Genomic DNA, 26,904 nt, shown 5'->3' on the forward strand with positions numbered 1-26,904 from the left:
AAACATCATCATCTGCTACTGCTAAGACGAGGACCTCTAAATCAGATGCTCAGACCTTCAAAAAAGAACCAACACATGAAGATTTCTTGTGTACACAAACTTCACAGCCATCAATTGTTCTTTCGACAAAACGTAATTCTTCAAAGAAGGCTCGTAGAAAAAAAAGAGTTCTCCGTCTCCGTGGAGGCGCGTTTCTTCTCCTGCACCACCCAGCGGTTGTCGTCCCTGGCCATCCTCTGTTTCGCCAGGCCACACTGCTGGTAGCCGCTCATCTGGCCTTTCACCAGCGGAGGAAGCTGCCCCTCCTGACCAGTTCAGGAAGGTGGCAGACGCAACTCTTGAGTTGATGGACCATGACTCACCACCTATCGATTGCAGCAGCAGTGCTCCCTCGAAGCCAGGCCCTCAGCAGCCATCAAGGTGACCCTTTTGTGTTTCTTCTTTATTTTCGTTTTCCCAATGGCACTTCTTCAATGGAATATTCGCGACATTCGGTCCAACCGAGAGGAACTAAAATTGCTCCTTCGAATGCTCTGCCCGCTTGTCGTACGTCTCCAAGAAATGAAGTTACGCCATGTGATAATATTGACCTGACACACTATACCTCCATGCATTTTGACCTACCCCCTGTGGCAGGTATCCCGGCTCACGGAGGGGTCATGTTGCTGGTTCGGGATGATGTCTACTATGATCCAATCACATTGCATACAAATCTGGCGGCAGTTGCCATCCGAATTACTCTCCCCACTTCCACATTTTCCATTTTTACTGTTTACACTCCATTGTCTGCCTTTACTAGGGCAGGCGTGATACAACTGATTGCTCAGCTTACTACACCATTTTTGTTGATTGGAGACTTTAATGCCCACCATCCCCTTTGGGGCTCTCCAGCATCCTGCCCAAGAGGCTCCCTCTTGGCAGACCTTTTCAACCACCTCCATCTAGTCTGCTTAAATACTGGTGCACCTACCTTCCTTTCAGACACAATGCATACCTATTCCCACTTGGACCTCTCAATATCCACTAGCCAACTTGCACGTCGGTTCGAGTGGTTTGCTCCGTCTGACACATACTCGAGCAACCATTTTCCGTGCATAATCCATTTCCTGCATCACACCCCTTCTCCACATTCCACTAGCTGGAACATCTCCAAAGCCAACTGGGGGCTTTTCACCTCCCTGGCGACCTTCCATGATCAAACCTTCTCCGGCTGCGATAGTCAGGTCACATACCTCACAGACGTTATTCTCACTGCTGCTGAATATTCCATCCCTCGTACTTCCTCTTCTCCACGTCGAGTTCCAGTCCCCTGGTGGACTACAGCATGCAGCGACGCTATTCGTGCTCGGCGATGTGCTTTACACACCTTCCAACGCCACCCTATGATAGCGAACTGTATCAGTTACAAATGACTCTGTGCAGAATGTCGTCATCGTTATCAAAGAAAGCAAAAAGGCTTGCTGGGTGGCTTTCACCAGCTCATTCAACAGTTTTACTCCTTCTTCGGTTGTCTGGGTGGCCTGCGCCAGCTATCTAGCATCAAGGTCCACTCCCCAATTTCTGGCCTGAGTGTAGCAAATGAACTCCTTGTGGATCCTGAGGATGTCTCAAATGCCTTCGGCCGCTTTTTTGCAGAGGTCTTGAGCTCTGCCCATTACCACCCTGCCTTCCTCCCCCGAAAACAAGCAGAGGAGGCACGGCCACGTTCTTTCCAGTCTTTGAATCGTGAAAGTTACAATGCCACCTTCACCGTGTGGGAACTCGAAAGTGCACTCGCCCGGTCCCGATCCTCTGTTCCGGGGCCCGATGGTATCCATATTCAGATGCTGAAGAACCTTTCTCCTGCAGGTAAAGGCTTTCTTCTTTGCGCCTATAATCGCATCTGGACTGAAGGTCATGTTCCCACACGCTGGCGTGAAGCAATTGTTGTTCCCGTACCCAAAACAGGAAAGGACAAACACCTTCCTTCCAGTTATCACCCCATCTCCCTTACAAGCTGCGTCTGCAAGGTGATGGAGCGCATGGTAAATTCTTGATTGGTTTGGCTCCTTGAATCTCGACGCCTTCTTACCAATGTCCAATGTGGCTTTCGTAGGCGCCGCTCTGCTGTTGACCACTTAGTTACCTTGTCGACCTTCATTATGAACAACTTTTTGCATAAGCGCCATACGGTGGCTGTGTTCTTTGATTTGGAGAAGGCTTATGACACCTGTTGGAGGGCGAGCATTCTCCGCACCATGCACACTTGGGTCCTTCGCGGTCGCCTCCCTCTTTTCATTAATGCATTTTTAATGGATCGAATGTTCAGGGTACATGTGGGTTCTGTTTTGTCAGATGCCTTTCGCCAGGAGAATGGGGTGCCCCAGGGCTCCGGTTTGAGCATGGCCCTTTTTGCCATAGCTATCAATCCAATAATGGATTGCCTTCCAGCTGACGTTTCAGGCTCCCTTTTTGTGGACGACTTTACGATCTACTGCAGCACTCAGAAGACATGTCTCTTGGAGCACTGTCTTCAACGTTGTCTAGACCGTCTATATTCCTGGAGTGTCCCTAACGGTTTCTGTTTTTCTGGTGAGAAAACGGTCTGTATGAACTTCTGGCGTTACAAACAGTTTCTTCCACCATACTTACATCTTGGTCCCGTTGCTCTCCCATTCGTGGAGACAACAAAATTTTTAGGTCTTACATTTGACAGGAAAATTTGCTGGTCTCCACATGTGTTGTACTTGGCTGCTCGTTGTACCCGTTCCCTAAATGTCCTCCATGTTCTCAGCAGTACATCATGGGGAGCAGATCGAATGGTCCTCCTTCACTTATATCGGTCCATTGTCCAATCAAAGCTGGATTATGAGAGCTTTGTCTACTCTTCTGCCCGGCCGTCCATCTTAGGCCGTCTAAACTCTATCCACCATCGGGGGTTACGTTTGGTGACTGGAGCATTCTACACCAGCCCTGTTGAAAGTCAGTATGCCAAAGCTGCCGCATTACCGCTAAACTACCGGCGCAATATGTTGCTTTGTTGGTACGCCTGCTGACTGATGTCATTGCCCGACCACTCGTCATATTTCTCCTTCTTTGACGACTCTCTCGACTGCCAATACGGGCTATATGTCTCTGCCCTGTTACCTCCTGGAGTTTGCTTTCGTCGCCTGCTTCAGCAACTTGATTTTACCCTCCCTACGACTTTTCAAGTAGGTGAGAGCCCAACACCACCTTGGCTTCAGGCTCAGGTTTACGTTCACCTTGAACTCAGCTCACTCCCAAAGGAGAGGACCACAGATTCGATATACCGCTCGAGGTTTGTCGAACTTGGTTCGAGGCTTGCTAATAACATCTTTATTTACACAGATGGTTCCAAGACTACTGCTGGTGTCGGATGTGCATTTGTCGTTGGAGATGATACCTTTCAATACCAGCTCCTTGACCAGTGTTAAAGCTTTAAAGCTGAGCTTTTTGCTCTCTATCAGGCTGTTCAGTATATCCGCCTGCCATCATCATTATCGCTATGCCATCTGCTCTGATTCTTTGAGCACCATTCAGAGTCTCCGTGACCCATATTCGGACCACACTCTCGTGCAACGAATTCAGCGGTCCCTTCAGTCGCTAGCTGATACCGGCACTCGTGTGGTGTTTTTTTTTTTATTCCTGGCCACATTGGTGTGCCGGGGAACGAAACTGCTGATGTTGCGACCAAGGCTGCTGTCCTACTGCCTCGGACAGCTTCCTTTTGTGTCCCATCAACTGATGTTAGTGAGGTTCTTTGTCGGTGCGTTTCATCATTGTGGCATGACGCTTGGTCCTCTCTCCATGAAAATAAGCTTAGGGCCATCAAACCGATCCCGACGGCTTGGACGACGTCCTCATGCTCTTTCCGGCAAGAGGAGGTCATTTTGGCCAGGTTCCGGATTGGACATTGCCGATTTAGCCACCGCTACCTGTTGTCCGGTGACCCCGCCCCACAGTGCCCCTGTGGTCATCCGTTGACAGTGCACCATGTTTTATTGTCCTGTCCCCATTTTATTCACTCTCGTGTTGTCCTGTGTTTGCCGTCTACCTTACAGGAACTTTTAACTGATGATGCTCGAGCAGCTGCTCATGTCCTTCGTTTTATTACTTTGAATGACTTGTCCAAAGAGATCTAACTCTTTTATTTTGTTAGTAGTTGAGCGCCCCCCCCCCCTAAAAAATTGGGGGGGGGGGGCAATCCCAGATTATTGACCAAATAATAATAATAATAATAATAATAATTACTATTATTATTATTATTCAGCTTCAAGTAATCAAATATAATACCTAGAAATAATACAGTTTCAGAACATCACACAGACTATTCTTCTGAATATGTCAGTTTATGAATTATAAATTAAGAATTTCTGTTTAGCAATAAATTTACATTTTAATAGATTTTAAATTTGTTAATACACAAATAAGTGTTGGAAAAATATTAGTATGATTAGATTACTTGTGAATTACCTAAAACTATGAGCTTTGACATACTTAAAAAGTGTATTTCATAAAGATAAAAAATTCATTTAGGGAATAAAATGGATTTTCAATTAAAATCCTTTTTAATTGCTCTTTTAATTTGCTTGTAGGAAGATTGTGAGACTTCTTGGTAAGGTATTGTCTAGTGCCAGCCCAGCATGGAGTTCATTTTTTTTTCATGTAGTGCTGTTCAGTGGCTATTTACATGGTATCTTAATTTTTTGTTTGGTATTATGCTGGTGCAGGTCAGTGTTTAAGGTTGGATTAATTATGTTCATAAGCAGAGCTATGTTTAGTTTAACACACCTAATTTTGAAACAAGTTTTGACATGATTGTCTGGGTTTGGTACCACAAATAATTCTGATAGTTTTTTTTCTTCTTCTTCAGTGTTAATAATGTGCTGATGTTGGTTTGTGTTGTTGCACCCTACATTTCTACTGCTTTGTTTAAATTTGATAAGACTAATGAACCATAAGCTGCTTTTAGACAGTTTACAGGCTAAGGAATCTGTATGCATGTCCCACTTCAGGTTGTCTTGGATTGTGATTCCTAAGAATTTTGTCCATTTTCCTTTTTTTACAGTGTCATGTCCTATGGATAGTTTCATATCAAATTTTTTTTGTTTCCTGGTGTTAAATTCCATTATTACAGTCCCTGGAGCACTTTCATATAGGTGCCTTCATTGAAATACTTGGCTGGTTCATTGGTAACACTGTTGCACAGCACCTCCAGGCTGTTATGGGATTTGTGTTTGCACACAATTGATGTATCATCTGCATACAATATTTTTTTCTTAGAATTAGGAGAACAGTACTTTATATTGTTAACATAAATCAAGAAAAGAAGGGGTCCCAACATGGAACCTTGAGGCACTCCTTATACAATATCAGTAATTTTGGATTTGAAGGACCCAATGTTTGTTTTAAGCATCAAAAATTGTTTCCTCCAATATTGAGGATATTCATACCAGTTGTCAATCATGTGATCATTGCCACAGCATGTTTTGGAACAACTCTACCCCATTTTCAAGTGCTAAAAATGAGGAAACCTGATAAAACAATCCTCCTTGCCACAACATGTTTCGGGATGATATTATCCCATTTGCAAGTGTAAAAAATAAGGAAATCCGATAAAACAATCCTCAATATTGCTTGAATAACAGTTTTATGATGGCTTCACATCAATTAAATTGTTTCCCGTTGCTAATATACGATTTTGTTAACTCATGGCCAGTTCTTTCTCTAATATACAGGTTCTTGTAAATGGAGTCTACTTGTGTTGTCTTTAGATTGTCTGAGAAACTACCTGATGCCATTACATCTTTTACTGTTGTGGCCATGGCGTCAAATATGTTGTCCATTCACTTCTGTCAACTTGTCCTTAGTTTCCACACTCTCTCTGTTAACAGTTTATTCAATACATCTCTTTAATAGTGTGGACATTCAGTGACTGAACTATAGGAAGCAAACATAGAATGTATGTATTTCTGCAAAAGCCAGTCATGGAATTAATTACAATGTACTAATGTGTATTTTTTTCTTTTGTTTCCAGGCAGAGCAGATGAGCAGATTGCATTTACATGAATTATTGATGATTGTGCCAATTATTATATTATGGGCATTGTTTCCTGATGGTGTTGCCATGTTTTCTCAATGGTTGTCCAATTTGTTTGTAAATACTCTTGTTCACTTACCGTTTAGTCGCAGTGTTGAGTCTGAAGCTGATGAAGTAGGTTTGCAGTTGGCTGCCAAGGTAATGTCTTAGACTGTATTAAGCATATGATATATTTGTAATGTTGCGTGCTCCTGTACATGGAAATTTCTCTATCCTTCATCTTTTGTGTATAAAAACTATTGAACATAAACTACTGCTAGTAATTGAAAAATGACTGAAGTTACATTGAAGAAACTGCCTGACACATGATAATCATGTCATTTGTTATTGTGAATAAAAGTCAGTTGTTTTTTTTATTATAAAGTTATGTTTGCTGCTGCCAGTCACAATTTTCCTTATTTATTTTCTGCAAGCTGTGTTTCAGGAAATAATTCCTATTATTAAACAGAATTTTTGTGTACTGTGGTAATATTAGATATGATGTTTACAATTTGTGAGCTGTTGCATTATTCTGGTGATTTCACTGTACATAAATCTCTCCCTTGTCCATTTTTCTTGTGAGATATTAAAAAATCAGGACATGACACACTAGTGTTTCCCATTCACCAGTGTTAAATAGGATGCTACTGCTGAAATAAGAACAAGTGGATGCATAAACTCAATATTTTGTTTCTGATCAAACTAAACGCATCATAATAACTACAGTAAAAACTATTCCTGAACACTACATGTGCTTTGCAATAGCCAAGAGCCCTATCTGACAATGAAGTGAGGAAAAAAAAAAAAAAACACTGAAAGCTAACCCTACATGCAAAACCTTAAAAGAGTGCTGTTACATGCAGCCTTCTAGCAAAGTGTCTGAATCACCATCTTGTGTATTGTGCTGCCTCTCCTCTGACTTACTGTCTTATTCTGATTCTCAGAAGCTACTGTAATAAAATTATTTTTTTATCTTCTTAAATATTAACAGAACCAGAATGAAAAATGCTCTTATCATAGCACAAAAAGGCGATTATCTCATGGACAGAATTAGGCATTTAAAGAAAGGGAACTAGCTTTTCAACTTATTTGACAGCTTCAAAGACATTTAAATCAAAACATATTGCATATTTGTGCTTTTTCACTTGTTAGTATTAGTACCCATGTCACGTAATATAATGCATCATATCAAGTAAAGTAATATGATACATGATGTCACTGGCTAAACCCAGAATTAATCCAGAATACGAAAATAAACAAATTTGTTTTGGCTGATTACTACTGCAGGAAAAACAGCAAGCAGGGTGGGGTAGCAATTTACACAAAGGATAATGTAGATTTTATTACACTACCTGACTTAACTAGGGCAAATGTCAAAAAGAATTATGAAATTGCAGCTATAAAAATTACTCAGTTCAACCTGGTTATTGCTACAGTTTACTGATCACCATCCGGGAATCTTGAACTTTTCTTAAACAAAATGGAGTCATTGCTAAATAAAGTAAATAAAATGAATTGTGAATTGATAATCTGTGGTGACTTCAATATTGACTTCCTCATGAATAGTGGAAATAGGGAGACCATTTTGAACCTTGCAACGTCCTACAAGTTAAAGGCTGAAGTAAAAGCAGCTACCCGAGTAACAGAAACTTGCCAAACAGCTCTTGATCAGTTTCTAGTCAAGAAGAGTTTACAAAACACCTCACTAAAAATTTTCAATGCAGGTTTTAGTGATCATCTTGCTCAAATATTAAGCATAAAAGTACAAGGCAGTGATATTAACAACATGTCTTTCAGAACAGCATATCGAAGTTATAATCAGCATAATGTAAACTACTTCAACAACTTATTACAGAAAGAAAAATGGCTAGGAGTGTACAAAATGAACGATATAAATGAAAAATTCAACACTTTCATTGATGTATTAACCCATTTCTTTGAACTTGCATTTCCACTGAAAACATTAACCATACGGGGGAACTCTAGAACAAATGGCTGGATCACAAAGGGAATAAGGGTTTCATGCCAGAAGAAAAGACTCCTTCATGAAATATGTAACTCAAAAAATTCCTCACCTGTAGTACACGCATACTATAAAAAATACTCCAAAATATTGAGAAAAGTAATAAAAACAGCAAAAATAATGCATAATGATGAAATCATTTATAATTCAGCTAATAAATCAAAGGCTATGTGGAGTGTTATAAAAAAAGAATGTGGAGAATACAGACAACCTTGCAAAAATATAACACTATCACATAAAAATAAAAAAGTAACAAACCCCTTAGAAGTAGCCAACACATTTAACAACTTTTTCACAGGTGTTGCTGATAATATGTTACAATCAAACTTTAAGAGCACCCAGGCAAATGAATATGAAGTAAGTGCATATAGAGGATCAACGTACATCAGTTCTGTTTCACAAGATGAAGTAGCTAAAGCAATAAAAGGACTAAAAAATTCCAAATCGGCAGGTATTGATGGTATACCCGCAACAATGTTAAAGAAGAGCGCATCAAACCTAATTGAAGTACTCACACACTTATGCGACTGCTCACTTCAGGCAGGCACTTTCCCCGATGTGTTGAAAACATCAAAAGTTATTCCTGTATATAAAAAAGGGGATAAAGACAATGTAAATAACTACAGACCCATCACAGTTTCCTCCTGCATCTCTAATGTACTGGAAAAAGTTATGTGTGAGAAACTTATGAAATTTATAAATAAAAACAGCATCCTATGTAATGAACAACATGGATTCAGAAGTAAGAGGTCAACGACAACTGCTGTCTATGAGTGCATCAATTCCATCCTAAACCTGATGGACAAAAAACAGGAAACAATAGCAGTGGTTATTGACTTGTCAAAAGCTTTTGACATGGTGGACCATAAAATTCTGCTATCAAACTAGAAAGATATGGTATTCGAGGTCTGTCCAACAAGTGGATCAGTTCCTTCCTGACTAATTGTATGCAGGCAGTGTGCAGCAAGCACACAAATATTGAACTAAAACTGTATCTAATCACTTATCTGACTATAAACAAATTAAATGTGGTGTACCCCAAGGATCAATGTTGGGACCCCTTCTGTTTCTTCTGTACATGAATGATCCAATCTTAAATGTTGATGCACACAAAAAAATCATATTTGCAGATGACACCATGCTTCTACTAAAAGGAGACGACGATGAACAGTTACAGCAGACAGTAAACATGGTCACGAAACAACTTAGCAGCTGGGCACAGAGTAATCAGCTTGTAATAAACAGTAAGAAAACCATTGCTCTAAAATTCCACAATGTTCATAACAAGGACATGTTTATCCCATCAGTCTCTATCAATGACGAACCAGTTGGTAACAATAATGAAACCGAATTCTTAGGACTTTGGCTGCAGAGTAACATCAGATGGAATAAGCATATTGAATATCTCAATGCAGAACTAAGCAAAACATGTCACCTTCTTTGTTCATTAAAATCATGCTATAGTGAGAAAACAGTATTGAATGCATATCATGCATACTTCCATTCTCGTCTTCTGGGGAAACTCTAAAACAGCCAATAGCACTTTTAAACTACAAAAAAGGGCCATTAGAATCTTGTTTGGGTTCAAGCCTAGAGACTCTTGTAAACCCCTGTTTAAGAAATTTGGTATTCCTCCATTACCATGTGTATACGTTATGGAAACCCTTTTGTTCTTTAAATTAAATGTAATAGGCAAGGACTGGAGATTGCAAAAAAAACTGTGATATACATGATCACTTTACCAGACAAAACAGAAACTTACATATGACTCAAATCAGTACAGCACTGTGCCAAAAATGCGCTTTTCACATGGGAGTTAAGCTTTATAACAAACTTCCTGAAAACATAAAAGCTATCACTGAGGTCAATACATTTGGAAAATCTCTAAAGTCATATTTACAGCATCACTGCTTTTACTCCATTGAAGAATATTTAAATTCATGAATGTATTATTGTAACCTTAAATATGTGTGCCTTGAAATGACTTTCAGCCTGTATATTTATAACTCGACTTGTCCAATGTCTTATGCATAAGCTGCTATGTAGACAACAGGACCCATAAAAAATACAATACAATACAATACAATGTTGTATAACATGATTCATGCCATTGTGTCATCCAACAAGGCATTTGTCATGTCTTGCAATATGACACAATGTGTCATAAAAGTTTAAGATGCTTGCATCCCCACTCTGGGATACTTCCTATAATAGATGGATGCCCACCCTCTTGGATACTTCCTATTGTAGATGATTTGATTTAAATGTCTCTGAAGCTGCTAAATAAGTCAAAAGCTCGTTCCCTAGGACATATTTGCCTTCTTTTGTGCTATGATAGGAAAATTTTTCATTCTGGGCCCCAACTTTTACTCTACCATAATCTGACATTAGAGCACAATAGCATAGCAACCAATGTAGATTTTTGCTGACTCAGGTGACTAGTAGTCTGGTATAGGTTTTTTATTTTTGCTGACTCAGGTGACTAGTAGTCTGGTATAGGTTTTTTTAATTGACTTTTGAACCATGTTGCTTGAGTTGGGCATCAATAGTCTGGCCTTTCTACGGCTATCTGCCTGGTAGAGTTGAGCATGTCCACACACACACACACACACACACACACACACACACACACACACACACACACACACAATCTTCTTACACACATTTTATTCATTTACACATGAGATTGTATATGCAAAAAGCAAACATATGAAAAATATCCTTATATACTTAATACAATGCACCAAATAACAACAAACGTAATATGATACTGAATGAAATATTAAATAAGTTTTACTTCATTGGTTTTATACAGTTGGTGTCTACTGAATCGTATAATATATTCTACATGCTGTTATCTGGCCTGGCTCATTCAGCAGTCCTGCTTTGTACACTTTTACAAGCATCTTTTGGGTGTACTCAATTTTATTATGACAACCCACCATTATGATGGTTTCACTTCTAATGTGGGTAACTTCCCAAAAGCCAGGGCTCCATAATTGTCCATCTACATTATGGAAATATAAACTTGAACTTGCATCTATACTGACGTGAAACATAGTTCGGAATAAAGCACCTTAATGCAGCTATGTGGCTTTTGGAAACACCTCGTCATTCTTGACTTTTTAAGTGTTGTAATTTTTATGATAAGCTGAATGGTTATTGAGTGTTGCTACTGTTATGGATAATAAAACTGAAAATTAAGTAACTGATGCTAAGAAAACTCACATGAACAATTTTGATGCAAAATATTGCAACAACCAATGTAAATTACTTACAAGTATTACTGTCTGAAATAAGCAAAATAACTGTGAAACATTGTGGGCACAACAAAATACTATCAACTTTTCAGTCCTGTTATTAAAATTGACAAATTTAAGCTTGTTTTGTCTGAAAATAAATATTCTGTGAGATAGCATATAAGTTTTTGAAAAATAATTAAAAAAACTGTAAATCATTTGATTCTGGTTAGAAATAAGGTGACCTTTTTTTCTTTTATACCCTGTTTCGGTTAGTTTAATTTTCTGGTGGTCATTGATACAGCTGAAAGTGCTTGATAAAACAGTATATCGTTTTGTACAGAGTTGGGCATAATTGTGGTTTGCTATGTGCATTGTTTTGCACAACCGAAGATTTTTCAATGATTTTAAGCCATTGGTGAATAAAATCTTTAACATATAAATAATGCAATGATGATAGATTGTAATAACCATATTTTAAATTATATCCAAATGCTGCATTTAAAATGCAGTGCATTTCTACAAAACACAGTTTCATGTGCAAATGTGTGATTTTCTTTTTGCACAAAAAAACCGTCAATGAGATTTTTGCATATGCTTCTTATAATTACCATAAGAATGTATTTTTATCACAATCTGTGTCACTTTCTCATGTATGATTTGTGTAAAACTGGATTTTACATTCATTTTATGTGCAACTTTAGATTGCTATATGATGGCAATGGATAAGCTTTCACAAAACATGATCATTAATTACATATATTTGTCCATATTATTACAAAATTTGAACCGATTCACATTAGTTTGAAACATAAAAGTCGTGCATGTAAAAAAAAAAAGCCTGCACACAAAAAATGTGTTTCTTGTGCATAAAATCTGAATCAAGTCAGATTTTTGAGAGTGAGTATTCAATTTTATCACGAGAATGCATTTTTTATTTATTTAATTCACATAAAACCATTTCGGCATACTCAATTCATGTAAACATGAATTTCACATGCTACATGTACCTTGTCTTTAAACCGTTGTATCTCAACAATGGATAGAGATTATTGGATTAAAAAAAATTGTTTGTACTTCATCCGCTTATCCATCTTTGTGAAAAGTTTGAACCAACTCCTGCAAGTTTAAAGTATAGAAGTGGCATGTTTCAAAAAGTCTCAGAAAAACGTGTTTTCTCGCAAGTAAAATTCAAATGAAACAAGATTTTTTTTCATATGATTAAGAGTTGTCTTAAACCAAGGTTTGATACACTGGTGGACCAAATTTGAACCATCAGTCTCACACCAGTCTGGAGTTATTTAAGGGTGACTGCTTTTGCACATAAAATCTGAACAGTGCACATACAAGTGGTGCCATTAGGTGATCGTTAATTTCATGCCAATTAAAATCATTTGCAAAAGGAAATAATCAATTCACACAGTTTGCATGAACCTCAGCTCCAGTTCATTTTTCAAACCTTTCTCAATATACTGTAACAAAGCTCCAGTAAGACAGATGTTTGAATGGCTAGACAAACGGCCACTGGTCTGAGCTAAACCTCCCACGCTGTAGCAATTAAAATAATCTTGATAGACCAGTAACTGTTTAGATAGTAAATCTACAGTTTCACTTGGTAAAGAGAAGAAATTTGCATTTGTACATATCATAGTATTTACCTGACAACAGTTGCTGATTTGACCATCTTGCATCCAGGTAATTGTTAGTTGGTAGAAAAGCAGATAGAAATAGAGCACATCAGCTGTGAAGTGGAACAAAGAAATGTTAGATAGGTATAAGAAAAATGCAGCAGACTGTAGGTTGACCATGTTTAGGAAACCTAGGGTGGTGGGGAGTGTTAGAAAGAAGAAAGTTCTCCAGCTAGATGGTGGACACGGATATGGTGTAAGAAGTCAGTTGCAGGAAATACTAGGAAAGTCAGTTGCAGGAAATACTAGGACAAGAGTATAAAGTCATTAACATATTCATATCAGATGCTAGTATCATTCAGGGAACAGATGATACAGGATCTCTGTTGAAGGACTTCTTACAGGAGGATCATGTAGTGATAGGGGATTGTGTGGGTAGCATCCTAGATATGAATGAGACATGTAATATCAGTGGTTGACATGACAAAACATAACTTCTGAAACTCATGTCAGCAGTGTGTATTTTATCTAGTTGTATTGGCATCATAACTGGCCATGTTTCAACAGTCCTGTGAATCGAGTTTATTGGTTGTTGGAAATGACTGTGATGATGACTGACATTGCATGCATTTGGGCTTGCACCAATCTTAACTATCTGTAATTGGCCCATTACAGGACATGACATGTGCTTAAATAGGTCTGTGAAGGGAAGGCTGGTTCAGCTCATTACAGTTGGAGTCATGAACAATGGCAGTTGAGTTTAAGCTTGTGCTGTGCATTTATGTCTCCCATTCTCCCACAGCCAGTTACCATTCAGTAATGGTCTAAGTGCTGTGCTGTGAATATCATAGCCGATGTGAGCATGTGAGCATTAAACATAATTGTAGTGAGTTATTTAGTGAAATTTTGTTCCCTTTGTTGCAAGCTGTCACCGATGACAGTTGTTCTAAGAAAAAAATTCTACATAAGCAAGTGAGAGACATGATTTGTTGGCTACACACTTTCTTCAAATCTAAAGCAAATGTATGCACATATCTGTGAATCAGACAATAGCCAGTTTGTAGATGGTGGGAATGTGGTCACACATGTTCAGAGTCCTACTGTGATGGGTAGGAGAGAGAGGCCTAATTAATGTGAATCTGAGTTACAGAAATGCCTGCTTAAGTGATGCATCTGTAGGTGTGTTGATAAAATATTGGGGAACTTCAGGGAAAAGTCAGTAAATTAGTAGATATTATGTTCCTTAGAACAACTTCTTTGAAGTGAAGAGGTAGAGATACATCCTCTGTGGAGGTGTAAGTGACCCAATTCCTCCTCCAGGTATTCCTTGTAGTTGGGCAGTGTTGCCAAAGATGCCTAAGAACACATTTTATCTGCTCAGATTGATACTTCACATTTTTGCAGTAAACGGGTGTTAATCCTGCGCAGCAGTGTTTTAATGTACTGTAAACATATATTTAGTTATTTTAACTTACAGATACCCTATATCTAATCTCAGGACATTTCTAAGCCCATTTGAGACTATTAATTTCTACTGAGAACAATAACACTAGTATAATACATTGCAGATGCTTCAGTATTGACTTAATGGGGCTTTGTACGTAGGAAAAAGAAGTAGAACATCTACTTCCTACATTTAATTAACTTCCAGCTGTGTCTCTTCCAATTAGAATATACAAGCGTTGGAGAAAAATATGGAAACACGTGCTTGCAGTAAACCTACACAGCTACATTTTTCCAAGGCAAGAGGGACATAACAGGCAAAGGGGTGGAGTAAGGGTGTACATATGCACTGGTTTCTGACCTACTGTGCTCCACTCATCCATAATTGAAAGTGGCTAACATGCATCCTTTATGAATCTCCTAAAGTAGGCAGGTTTACCTGCTTTGAAACTGCCCTTTCAAGTGTCAAATCAACATACAAGCTTAGAGTTATAGCTGTGGACTTGAACATAAACTTTCTATACAGCAGTCCTTCCAGTTTCAAGTTTAAGCAGATGCTGTATTCTTCAAAATGTCACTATGTTAGCTTGCCCCTACCCATCGTACAAACAGTAGTCACACTCTCAGATATATTTGCAATGAAATCCCCAAAAAGAGTAATTCGTACCTCTCAAATATCTGCACCTGGCAAGTCTGTCCAGACAGAATTTTCATGATGTACTCACTAGAATGTCCCAGAAAGAAACTACAACTGACTACCTGCCAAGACTTCAAATGCATTAACTTATCTGAACTTGCAACTGAGGCACAAGAAATACTTTTGAGGGACATCTTCTATTCCCTTCTTGGACATAAACAAAAAACTTAATGGATTTACTAACAAACATACTCAACTCTATGACAAATACATTCCTCCTAAAGACTGGAAAAGTAAGAAGGAAACATGCACCTTGACTAACTGGAGAAATAAAATGACTTACGAATCTAAAAGACGCTGCATATTGGCCATACAAACTGCACTCCTCACCTGAAAATCATATTGCTTACAAGCAGAAGTGGAACACATTCAGTCCAGCTGTGATAAATGCAAAACTCAAACATGCCCATATGTTAACTGACAACAGAAATAGATCAGATGTCCTATAAGAAAACCTGTGTGCTCTAGGTATAAGAAAAGTAAAAGTTGCAGCTGATCTGACTGTCCCAGCAGCAGAACTGATCTAGTACTGCACATTATCTACAATCACAGGTGAATACCAATAAGGTTTCTGTGAACATCGCAGCACATCATAGGAGTTAATAAAGGTAGCATATCATGAAACTTGCCCTGGATGCATAAGACACAGCTATCATGTGTGTCTTAGACTTCATGAAAACCTTTGACACTGCCAACTTCAACATTTCACTTGCCAAACTCAGCAACATAAATTTCACGCCAAGTGCAGTGCAATGGTTTTGCTCATACATTATGTCTCACCAGCAGTGCATCATGTCCAGCACCATAAGGTCACAATGGAGGCATGTAGTTTCAGGCATCCCTCAGGGTTTGGTACTAGGTTTTAAACTCTTCTTGCTGTATGTCAGTGATGTGTCATTGGTTTGTCTTACTCCAAGTACCACGTGTATTTTGGTAACCTCCAATTATACCTAAGTGAAAAAAATAATACATCTGAAGACAGGTGTTGAGAATCTATATACTGTGTGCACTGTCAAAAGTGGTGCAAGATATAGGGTTCAAGTCCAACCCAACCAAAACCAAACTGGTACAAGTTGGTAATTCTACGCTCATTAGCCTGAATTATTGGGAATCCTTGCCATCTTGAACTCTAAATGGGACAGATGCCAACTTCTTTCCTGAGCAAAGAATGTAGGAGCAATAATAGCTGAAAATTTAAATTGGACTGAGCATGAAACTGCAGTGTGCAAGAAGGAATCAACAACTCTCCATACTGTAAAAAAATATAAAAATCTCTTCCCTCTTGAGCTGAAGAGAAACTTGTACAAACACTTACATTTCCAACTATTGATTATAGTGATGTTATCCTGCTAGGCCTTCCTCAGGAAAGCCCGCAGCACCTGGAACTAGGTATGAAAGCATGTGTTCATTATATCTGTGATGTTTGGCTCTTTGACCGTATTTCTCCATCATATGCACAGCTATCCTGGCTGCGTGCAGACAAGCCCACAGATTTTCATACTCACTGTCCTCTCTACTGTCTTATGAGCATACACTATCCCCTATAACTCTCTTTGTCCTTGTCTGAACAACATGGCAGAAACACCCGTTTTCATCAGAACAAAATCCTTTTGTCCCGTTCTATCATTCAGTCACTTTCTCAAAGTTCTTCTCAGTAGCAGGGACCCGATTATGGAATAACCTCTCGCACAGTGGCAGCTGCTGTGTAAGAGCACATGAACACCCTAACTTTTGACACCTTCTGGAATTATTGGTTATTTTTCTTTGAATGCTGTTAAGCGTAACATAGATGCTGCAATCTGAAAGATACAACACTTAAATCTTCCACACTACTGCTCCTCTAGACTCCATGAAACTTGGCATCAGGGTCATGAGCACACCTTAAGTTGTGCACATTTCGAGGACCTTTTACTCATGCGCAGCTCGTTTGATTTAATTGCCTTGTGGGCCAAATACATATAGATTTAATAAACAATGTGCATGGTTCATGATGTGCACAACTAGTCCTTGCCACTCAACTAGAAGTCTACATCAGTGCCACCAGGTGGTAGCACACTACAGCAGACTTTTACCTCCGTTCGCTTGGCATAAATCCTGCTAGATGATAGTCCACTCCTCAGATACGTTGATTCTCTCACTATACACTGTAGTACAATTAGATTGGATATCAGTAAATGTTAAAGTTTTACTGACAGTAAACCTATTATGTGAGTTTCTGAATGATTTATAGTATATCAAACTGTAAGGTTTATCGTACAGTAATCCATTTGAGGTGCTGACAAGGGAAACTCCCCATTGCACGTTCCTCAGAACTAGTGATAAGATGGTCCAGTGGATAGCCAATAAAAAACTGAAAACAGATCAAGCATGAAAAGAGGAAGGAGGTGTAGTGAACTGTGAAGAAAAAAAAGAAGCAAAATAGAAACAGCGAACAGTCTAAGCTTAACAAGTACAACATCAAGCGTGTTTCAACAGCCATAGTGTCATGGTTCAGTGGTCACGGTGTTGGACTTCGAAATGGATAAGGAGTGTTCAAAACTCCCTAGTACTAAATTTTTTAATTTACTTTTTTCAAAAAATTTTAACTGTCCATCTGGTCATTGGAATGTTTGTTCTTTTTCTGTAGGCTTGGCAATTCTCATTCTATATATTGAAGATAGAATATGAGAGTTGTGTGGTAAGAATACGTAACTTCACAAGTAAATGTGGTGAATAGTGAGAGCAGGTGAGATACCACATTGACATCTCGCAGAAATGAAAACAACAAATAAACATGTGTGAACAATGTTACAACAAAGGAATGCGACAGTCAAAACTTCCAAAACAGAACACAACTTCAAAAATGCTATAAATGTATGTTTTTTATAGATCTCAGAGAAAACTGTGTGATTGTGGAATTGTTGCATTCATTTGTTACAGCTTGTATGACAGATTATTGTATTTTCATCATTTCTTTGGGAATGATCACATTCACACAAACACCTAAATAGGGCAATGATGTATATCTCACTCATTCATCAGGCTTACAAGTTAGGTGTGTCAATAAGAGATTTCTATTATATGACACACATACTGTCACTAATGCTGTGTATGACACACCAAACATGTTTTCTGTTGGAGGATCAATTAAATTGTTGCCTTGTCATCAAACGTTTGTGGTTCCCATGTGAAAGCCACTTTCTTTTGGCTGCTAATAGAGTTCACCACTTAACCACGACACCCTGGCTCTTTGTTTGTGCTCTATGTTGTACTTCTTGACCCTGGACTTTCACTGTTTCTGTTTTGCCTTTTTCCCCAGTTCAGTACATCTTCTTCCTGTTTTCATGCATAATCTGTGTTCAATTCTTGACAGGCTGTCCACTGGGCCCTCTTACCACTAAATCTAAGGTGGTTGCAAGGGGGAAGTTTCCCTTGTGGGAATCATAAGGACCTAAAGCACATCACCGTCAATTGTGAAATTGTAGCATTTACTTATGGTCCTCAAATCCATTGACCTTATGGTGAGTTAGGTTTATCTGTGCTGTAGGCCCACATTGTACATATGAAAATTCACAAAATGCTCTATCACTGGTTTTTCTGATATTCACTTAAATGTGGGATTGACAGCGGTGTGCTTTAGGCTCTTACGGATCGCAGTGCCTCATTTTTATTCTAGTCAAGTGACCATGCTGGTAGATATTACTAGTTTAGTGTACTCATTTCCACAAATGGCACTTTGTGTTTGGAGTTGGTTGTATACTGTCCAGGAATCGGCTTTCATGTGTAGTGTAAACATAAACTATGTTGAATCTATTTTAAATGCTAATGGAAAAGTAAAGCTGTGAGGACAGGTCGTGAGTCGTGCTTGGGTAGCTCAGTTAGTAGACCCATTGCCTGCGAAAGGAAAGGTCCTGAGTTTGAGTCTCGGACTGGTACACAGCTTTAATCTGACAGGAAGTTTCATATCAGTGCACACTCCACTGCAGAGTGAAAATTTCATTCTGGGAACAAAAAATTAAATTACCAGGAAAAGTTAGCCGCAAAGTAACTAGGGCGTCTGAGAGCAGATCCTGTGATCGAGAGAGTGACGAAATCAAATACATCTACGTGATTACTCTGCTATTCACAATAAAGCGCCTGGCAGAGGGTTCAATGAACCACCTTCATGCTGTCTCTCTACCGTTCCACTCTCAAATGGCACGCAGGAAAGACGAGCACTTAAATTTTTCTGTGCGAGCCCTGATTTCTCTCATTTTATCATGATGATCATTTCTCCCTATGTAGGTGGGTGCCAACAGACTGTTTTCGCAATCAGAGATCAGGTGATTGAAATTTCATGAGACGACCCCTTTGCAACGAAAAACGCCTTTGTTTTAATGATTGCCACTCCAATTCACGTATCATGTCTGTGACACTATTTCCCCTATTTCACGATAATACAAAACGAGCTGCCCTTCTTTGTACTTTTTCAATGTCATCCATCAGTCCCACCTGAAGCGGATCCCACACCACACAGCAGTACTCCAGAATAGGGTGGACAAGTGTAGTGTAAACAGTCTCTTTGGTAAACCTTTTGCACCTTCTAAGTGTTCTGCCAATGAATCACAGTCTTTGGTTTGCTCTACCCACAACACTATCTATGAGATCGTTCCAATTTAGGTTATTTGTAATTGTAATCCCTAAGTATTTAGTGTGACTACAAGTGAACACTTAACAAGGAAGTGTACAGTTAGCACAAGTTGTTGTGTGGGTGCAGTGAAAGATTATCTGATTTTCAGCCTGGAAGTAAATTCGTGAACTAATACATCTGTTAGAGATCTTGTACATTTATCCGAAAAAATGGGAAAGCATGAAACCTCCCACTTACACAAAAATTCTAAATGGAGAGGTGCAAAAGCTTACATATTATTTTGTTATTGCCCTAAACTGTTCTTAATGATGTACAAAACAACAAAATTCCACAAAAAGTGTTCTTTCTTTGCCGGTCGGAGTGGCTGAGCAGTTCTAGGCGGTACAGTCTGGAACTGCGCAGCCGCTACGGTCACAGGTTCAAATTCTGCCTCGGGTATGAATGTGTGTGATGTTCTTAGGTTAGTTAGGTGTAAGTAGTTCTAAGTTCTAGGGGACTGATGACTTTAGATGTTAAGTCCCATAGTGCTCAGAGCCATTAGAACCATTTGTTCTTTCTTTTGTCAGATAAAATAATAATGATAAATGTCAGATAAATAATAAATATTATTCTTATTCTTATTATTATTATTATTATTATTATTATTATTTTCTTTCTCAGACGTTATGTCTGGTTAAAAATGGAAAGTGACGCGGACCTTGATCAAGCATGACTTCCTTTTAACTGTACAGTATATGTTACATTGCATTTAGGAACTTTCGGGTAATTGAACAAGTATCAATAATTACAGATTTCTGTAGTTGTATATATAAGTTTGGATGTAGCTGTATTGCGTTGATGTACTGGTGGATATTGCGTGGTATGGCTCCTGTAGTTGATAGTATAATTGGTATAATGTCAACTTTATCCTGATGCCACATGTCCTTGATTTCCTCAGCCAGTTGGATGTATTTTTCAATTTTTTCTCCTGTTTTCTTCTGGATATTTGTTGTATTGGGTATGGATATTTCGATTACTTGTGTTAATTTCTTCTTTTTATTGGTGAGTATGTCAGGTTTGTTATGTGGTGATTTATCTGTTATAATGGTTCTGTTCCAGTATAATTTGTATTCAACATTCTCCAGTACATTTTGCAGTGCATACTTGTATGTGGGAACGTGTTGTTTTATTAGTTTATGTTGTATGGCAAGTTGTTGATGTATTATTTTTGCTACATTGTCATGTCTTGTGGGGTATTCTGTATTTGTTAGTATTGTACATCCGATTGTGATATGATCTACTGTTTCTATTTGTTGTTTGCAAAGTCGGCATTTATCTGTTGTGGTATTGGGTTCTTTAATAATATGCTTGCTGTAATATATGATGTTTATTGTTTGATCCTGTATTGCAATCATAAATCCTTCTGTCTCACTGTATATATTGCCTTTTCTTAGCCATGTGTTGGATGTGTCTTGATCGATGTGTGGCTGTGTTAGATGATACGGGTCCTTGCCATGTAGTGTTTTCTTTTTCCAATTTACTTTCTTCATATCTGTTGATGTTATGTGACCTAAAGGGTTGTAGAAGTGGTTATGAAATTGCAATGGTGTAGCTGATGTATTTATATGAGTGACTGCTTTGTGTATTTTGCTAGTTTCTGCTAGTTCTATAAAGAATTTTCTTAAATTGTCTACCTGCCAACAATGTAAGTTTTTTATGTCGATAAATCCCCTTCCTCCTTCCTTTCTGCTTAATGTGAATCTTCCTGTTGCTGAATGTATGTGATGTATTCTATATTTGTGGCATTGTGATCGTGTAAGTGTATTGAGTGCTTCTACGTCTGTGTTACTCCATTTCACTACTCCAAATGAGTAGGTCAATATTGGTATAGAATAAGTGTTTATAGCTTTTGTCTTGTTTCTTGCTGTCAATTCTGTTTTCAGTATTTTTGTTAGTCTTTGTCTATATTTTTCTTTTAGTTCTTCTTTAATATTTGCATTATCTATTCCTATTTTTTGTCTGTATCCTAGACATTTATAGGCATCTGTTTTTTCCATCGCTTCTATGCAGTCACTGTGGTTATCCACTATGTAATCTTCTTGTTTAGTGTGTTTTCCCTTGACTATGCTATTTTTCTTACATTTGTCTGTTCCGAAAGCCATATTTATATCGTTGCTGAAAACTTCTGTTATCTTTAGTAATTGGTTGAGTTGTTGATTTGTTGCTGCCAGTAATTTTAGATCATCCATGTATAGCAAATGTGTGATTTTGTGTTGGTATGTTCCAGTAATATTGTATCCATAATTTGTATTATTTAGCATGTTGGATAGTGGGTTCAGAGCAAGGCAGAACCAGAAAGGACTTAATGAGCCTCCTTGGTATATTCCATGCTTAATCTGTATTGGCTGTGATGTGATGTTATCTGAATTTGTTTGGATATTAAGTGTGGTTTTTCAATTTTTCATTACTATGTTTAGGAACTGTATCAATTTAGGATCTACTTTGTATATTTCCAATATTTGTAGTAACCATGAGTGGGGTACACTATCAAAAGCTTTTCGGTAATCAATGTATGCGTAGTGTAGCGACCTTTGTTTAGTTTTAGCTTGATATGTCACCTCTGCATCTATTATCAGTTGCTCTTTACATCCTCGTGCTCCTTTGCAACAGCCTTTTTGTTCTTCATTTATAATTTTGTTCTGTGTTGTATGTGTCATTAATTTCTGTGCAATGACTGAAGTTAATATTTTGTATATTGTTGGTAGGCATGTTATGGGGCGATATTTAGCTGGGTTTGCTGTGTCTGCTTGATCTTTAGGTTTCAGATAAGTTATTCCATGTGTAAGTGTATCAGGGAATGTGTATGGGTCTGCAATGTAACTGTTAAATAATTTAGTTAGATGTGAATGTGTTGAGGTGAACTTCTTTAACCAGAAATTTGCTATTTTATCTTTTCCACGGGCTTTCCAATTGTGAGTAGAATAATTGCTTGGGTGACTTCATGTTGCAAAATTATCACTCAGGCATTTGTGGTATCATCTTGTATGTGTCTGTTTCTGCTTATAAACCACCGTGCATGCCTGTTATGTTGTACCGGGTGTGACCATAAGTTGCTCCAGAAGTGTTCCATGTCTGTTATGTTTGGTGGATTGCCTATTTTAATGTGCGTGTCACCTATTGTCTGGTAAAATTTCTTTTGATTTGTGTTGAATGTTTGGTTTTGTTTCCTTCTATTTTCACTTTTTTTTTTATCTTCTAAGTCGTTTGGCCAATGCTTGTAATTTCTGCTTCTTTTCATCTAATTGCTCTATTGCTTCTTGTTGTGAGATTTTACCTAACCTTTTTCATTTTTTGTCTGATATTTCATTTCTTATAAATTGTGTTAGCTGTCCGATGTCTTTTCTCAGTTTTTCTATTCTGATCTGTAGCCTGTGTTGCCATGCTGGTTTTGTGGGTTTCTTCTGTGTGTTGGTTGGTTCTGATCTCTGCCTAGTGTGTATATTTAGTGTAGTGAGTGCTCCTATATAAATCAGTAGTTGTAACTCTTCCATAGTTGTATTTTCATTTATTTTGTTGTGTATGATTGTGTTGATAGTTGTTATTGTTGTTTCGACTTGTGAGTTATTTGGTGGTCTATGCAAGAATGGTATAATGTCTGTTGTGTATGATTGTGTTGATAGTTGTTATTGTTGTTTCGACTTGTGAGTTATTTGGTGGTCTATGCAAGAATGGTATAATGTCTGTATTTGTGTCTTTGTATTCTATATATCCCAGCTGAAATTTTTCTTCTATATCTCGCATGTGTGTCACTTCGTGTTCTATTTGTGCTTGTTCTGGTGGCTGTCTTAAGATTTCGTTTTCCTCTGATTGTTTAATTGATGCGTGTTGTTCTTTGTTTGTTTGCTCTGGGATGTTTGAGTCCATTACTGTATTTTGTTCTTCTTCTGATTGCACATTATTTTGTTCCAGTATTTGTTGTTCTTGTTGTTTGATGTTTTCTAATTCTGACTGGGGTATCCTGTTATTTTTCATTATTACACGGATCTGATCAGCTAGTCATTGTTCTGTTAAAAATTTTAATTCTGGGTATCTGGTAATAAATGTTGCATATACTTGTGATCTGTATCCAGTTGTGTTTGTTCCTAAGTTTGTTGCTTGGTAATAACAGAACATGAGGTGTCAGTTAACTTCATCTGACCATCTCATCCTCTGTCTTTGTTTTCCTTCTAGAGTGGTTGCAGGAAGCATATCCTGCAAAACACCTCTATTTGGATTTAAATCATTTTCTGTGTGGCTAGCAGTGTCGTTACCATTGTTGACGGGCATAGGGTTCAAGCGTCGTCCCCGACCATGACAGCGCTTGTCCGAGGCGTCATTAGTTCTGTCGTGAACCAACTAATCACACTAAAAGGGGGGTTAGGCCTATTAGTGGTTTGTTCTTTTCGTCGCCTTTTATGACTGGCAGAACATACCGGAGGCCTATTCTTTTCCCGAGCCTCCACGGGTATTATTATTATTATTATTATTATTATTATTATTATTATTATTATTATTATTGGCAGTGGCTGTAGTTGTGAAAACTTGTTGATAATCATAACCGTTATACACCAGATGCTCTTGATTTCACATTCTCAAATTTTTCTGAATCTAAAAATTTGTGAACACCCAGAATGTATACTTCCAAATAGCCACTGCTCCTGCATTATATTAGAGAACTGAATAACATCTCCAGACAGTTGATGACGTACCTGCTAAAGCAACAATAATGATTGCCATTGTCCCTGTGTGTATACATTACCCTTGTACATCCTTCCTTCTGACTAAATCTTCCTCATTTCCCAGTGTTGTTAGCTGGTGCAGTCTCCTTATATTTCCTTTCCCCAGAACTATATCATAAAATATCTATTTCGTACACCTATTGCCACTATTATTATTATTACTACAATAATAATAGTAATAACTATAATTATAATTATTGTTATTATTACTGGTACTTGTACTACTACTACTACTACTACTACTACTACTACTCCTGCTGCTGCTGACGCCACTAGTGGTTCAAATGGCTCTGAGCACTATGGAACTTAGCATCTGAGGTCATCAGTCCCCTAGAACCTAGAACTACATAAACCTAACTAACCTAAGGACATCACACACATCCATGCCCGAGGCAGGGTTTGAACCTGCGACCGCAGCGGTCGCACGGTTCCATACTCTAGTGCCTAGAACCGCTCATCCACCCCAACCGGTGACGCCACTAATAATGATAACACTAATAATAATAATAATAATAATAATAATAATAATAATATTGACCTACTCATTTGGAGTAGTGAAATGGAGTAACACAGACCTAGAAGCACTCAATACACTTACACGATCACAATGCCACAAATATAGAATACATCACATACATTCAGCAACAGGAAGATTCACATTAAGCAGAAAGGAAGGAGGAAGGGGATTTATCGACATAAAAAATTTACATTATGTACAGGTAGACAATTTAAGAAAATTCTTTATAGATCGAGCAGAAACTAGCAAAATACACAAAGCAATCACTCATATAAATACATCAGCTACACCACTGCAATTTCATAACCATTTCTGCAACCCTTAAGATCACATAACATCAACAGATACAAAGAAAGTAAATTGGAAAAAGAAAACACTACATGGCAAGCACCCGTGTCATCTAACACAGCCACACATCGATCAAGACGCATCCAACACTAGGCTAAGAAAAGGCAATATATACAGTGAGACGGAAGGATTCATGATTGCAATACAGGTTCAAACAATAAACACCAGATATTACAGCAAGCATATTATTAAAGATCCCAATACCACAACAGATAAATGCCGACTTTGCAAACAACAAATAGAAACAGTAGATCACATCACAAGCGGATGTACAATACTAGCAAATACAGAATACCCCAGAAGACATGACAATGTAGCAAAAATAATACATTGACATCTTGCCATACAACATAAACTAATAAAACAACATGTTTCCACATACAAGTATGCACCACAAAATGTACTGGAGAACGATGAATACAAATTATACTGGAACAGAACCATTATAACAGATAAAACACCACCATATAACAAACCTGACATCATACTCACCAATAAAAAGAAGAAATTAACACAAGTAATCGAAATATCCATACCCAATACAACAAATATCCAGAAGAAAACAGGAGAAAAAATTGAAAAATACATCCAACTGGCTGAGGAAATCAATGACATGTGGCATCAGGATAAAGTTGACATTATACCAATTATACTATCAACTACAGGAGTCATACCACACAATATCCACCAGTACATCAATGCAATACAGCTACATCCAAACTTATATATACAACTACAGAAATCTGTAATTATTGACACTTGTTCAATTACCCGAAAGTTCCAAAATGCAATGTAACATATACTGTACAGTTAAAAGGAAGTCACACTTGATCAAGGTCCGCGTCACTTTCCATTTTTAACCAGACCTAATGTCTGAGAAAGGAAAGAAATAATAATAATAATAATAATAATAATAATAATAATAATAATATAGGAGCACTCCCTACACTAAATATACACACTAGGCAGAGATCAGAACCAACCAACACACGGAAGAAACCCACAAAACCAGCATGGCATCACAGGCTACAGATCAGAATAGAAAAACTGAGAAAAGACATCGGACAGCTAACTCAATTTATAAGAAATGAAATATCAGAAAAAAACGAAAAAGGTTAGGTAAAATCTCACAACAAGAAGCGATAGAGCAATTAAATGAAAAGAAGCAGAAATTACAAGCATTGGCCAAACAACTTAGAAGATAAAAAAAAAGTGAAAATAGAAGGAAACAAAACCAAACATTCAACACAAACCAAAAGAAATTTTACCAGACAAAAGGTAACACACACATTAAAATAGACAATCCACCAAACATAACAGACACGGAACACTTCTGGAGCAACATATGGTCCAACCCGGTACAACATAACAGGCATGCACGGTGGATACAAGCAGAAACAGACACATACAAGATGATACCACAAATGCCTGAAGTGATAATTTTCCAACATGAAGTCACCCGAGCAATTAATTCTACGCACAATTGGAAAGCCCCTGGAAAAGTTAAATAGCAAATTTCTGGTTAAAGAAGTTCACCTCAACACATTCACATCTAACTAAATTA

The 26,904-nt window shown here is 37.9% G+C and overlaps 1 protein-coding gene across 1 annotated transcript in view; it reads left to right on the forward strand.

Annotated features, from left to right (window-relative positions):
- Positions 1-26,904, forward strand: part of LOC126183755 (metalloendopeptidase OMA1, mitochondrial-like) — a 118,085-nt gene that overhangs the window by 72,060 nt on the left and 19,121 nt on the right. Inside the window, exon 6 of the mRNA XM_049925982.1 lies at positions 6,038-6,238. Within this exon, the coding sequence (XP_049781939.1) occupies positions 6,038-6,238 (201 nt within the window). The remainder of the gene's footprint in view (positions 1-6,037; positions 6,239-26,904) is intronic.

This window comes from Schistocerca cancellata, chromosome 4, assembly GCF_023864275.1.
Source record: "Schistocerca cancellata isolate TAMUIC-IGC-003103 chromosome 4, iqSchCanc2.1, whole genome shotgun sequence".
NCBI lineage: Eukaryota > Metazoa > Arthropoda > Insecta > Orthoptera > Acrididae > Schistocerca > Schistocerca cancellata.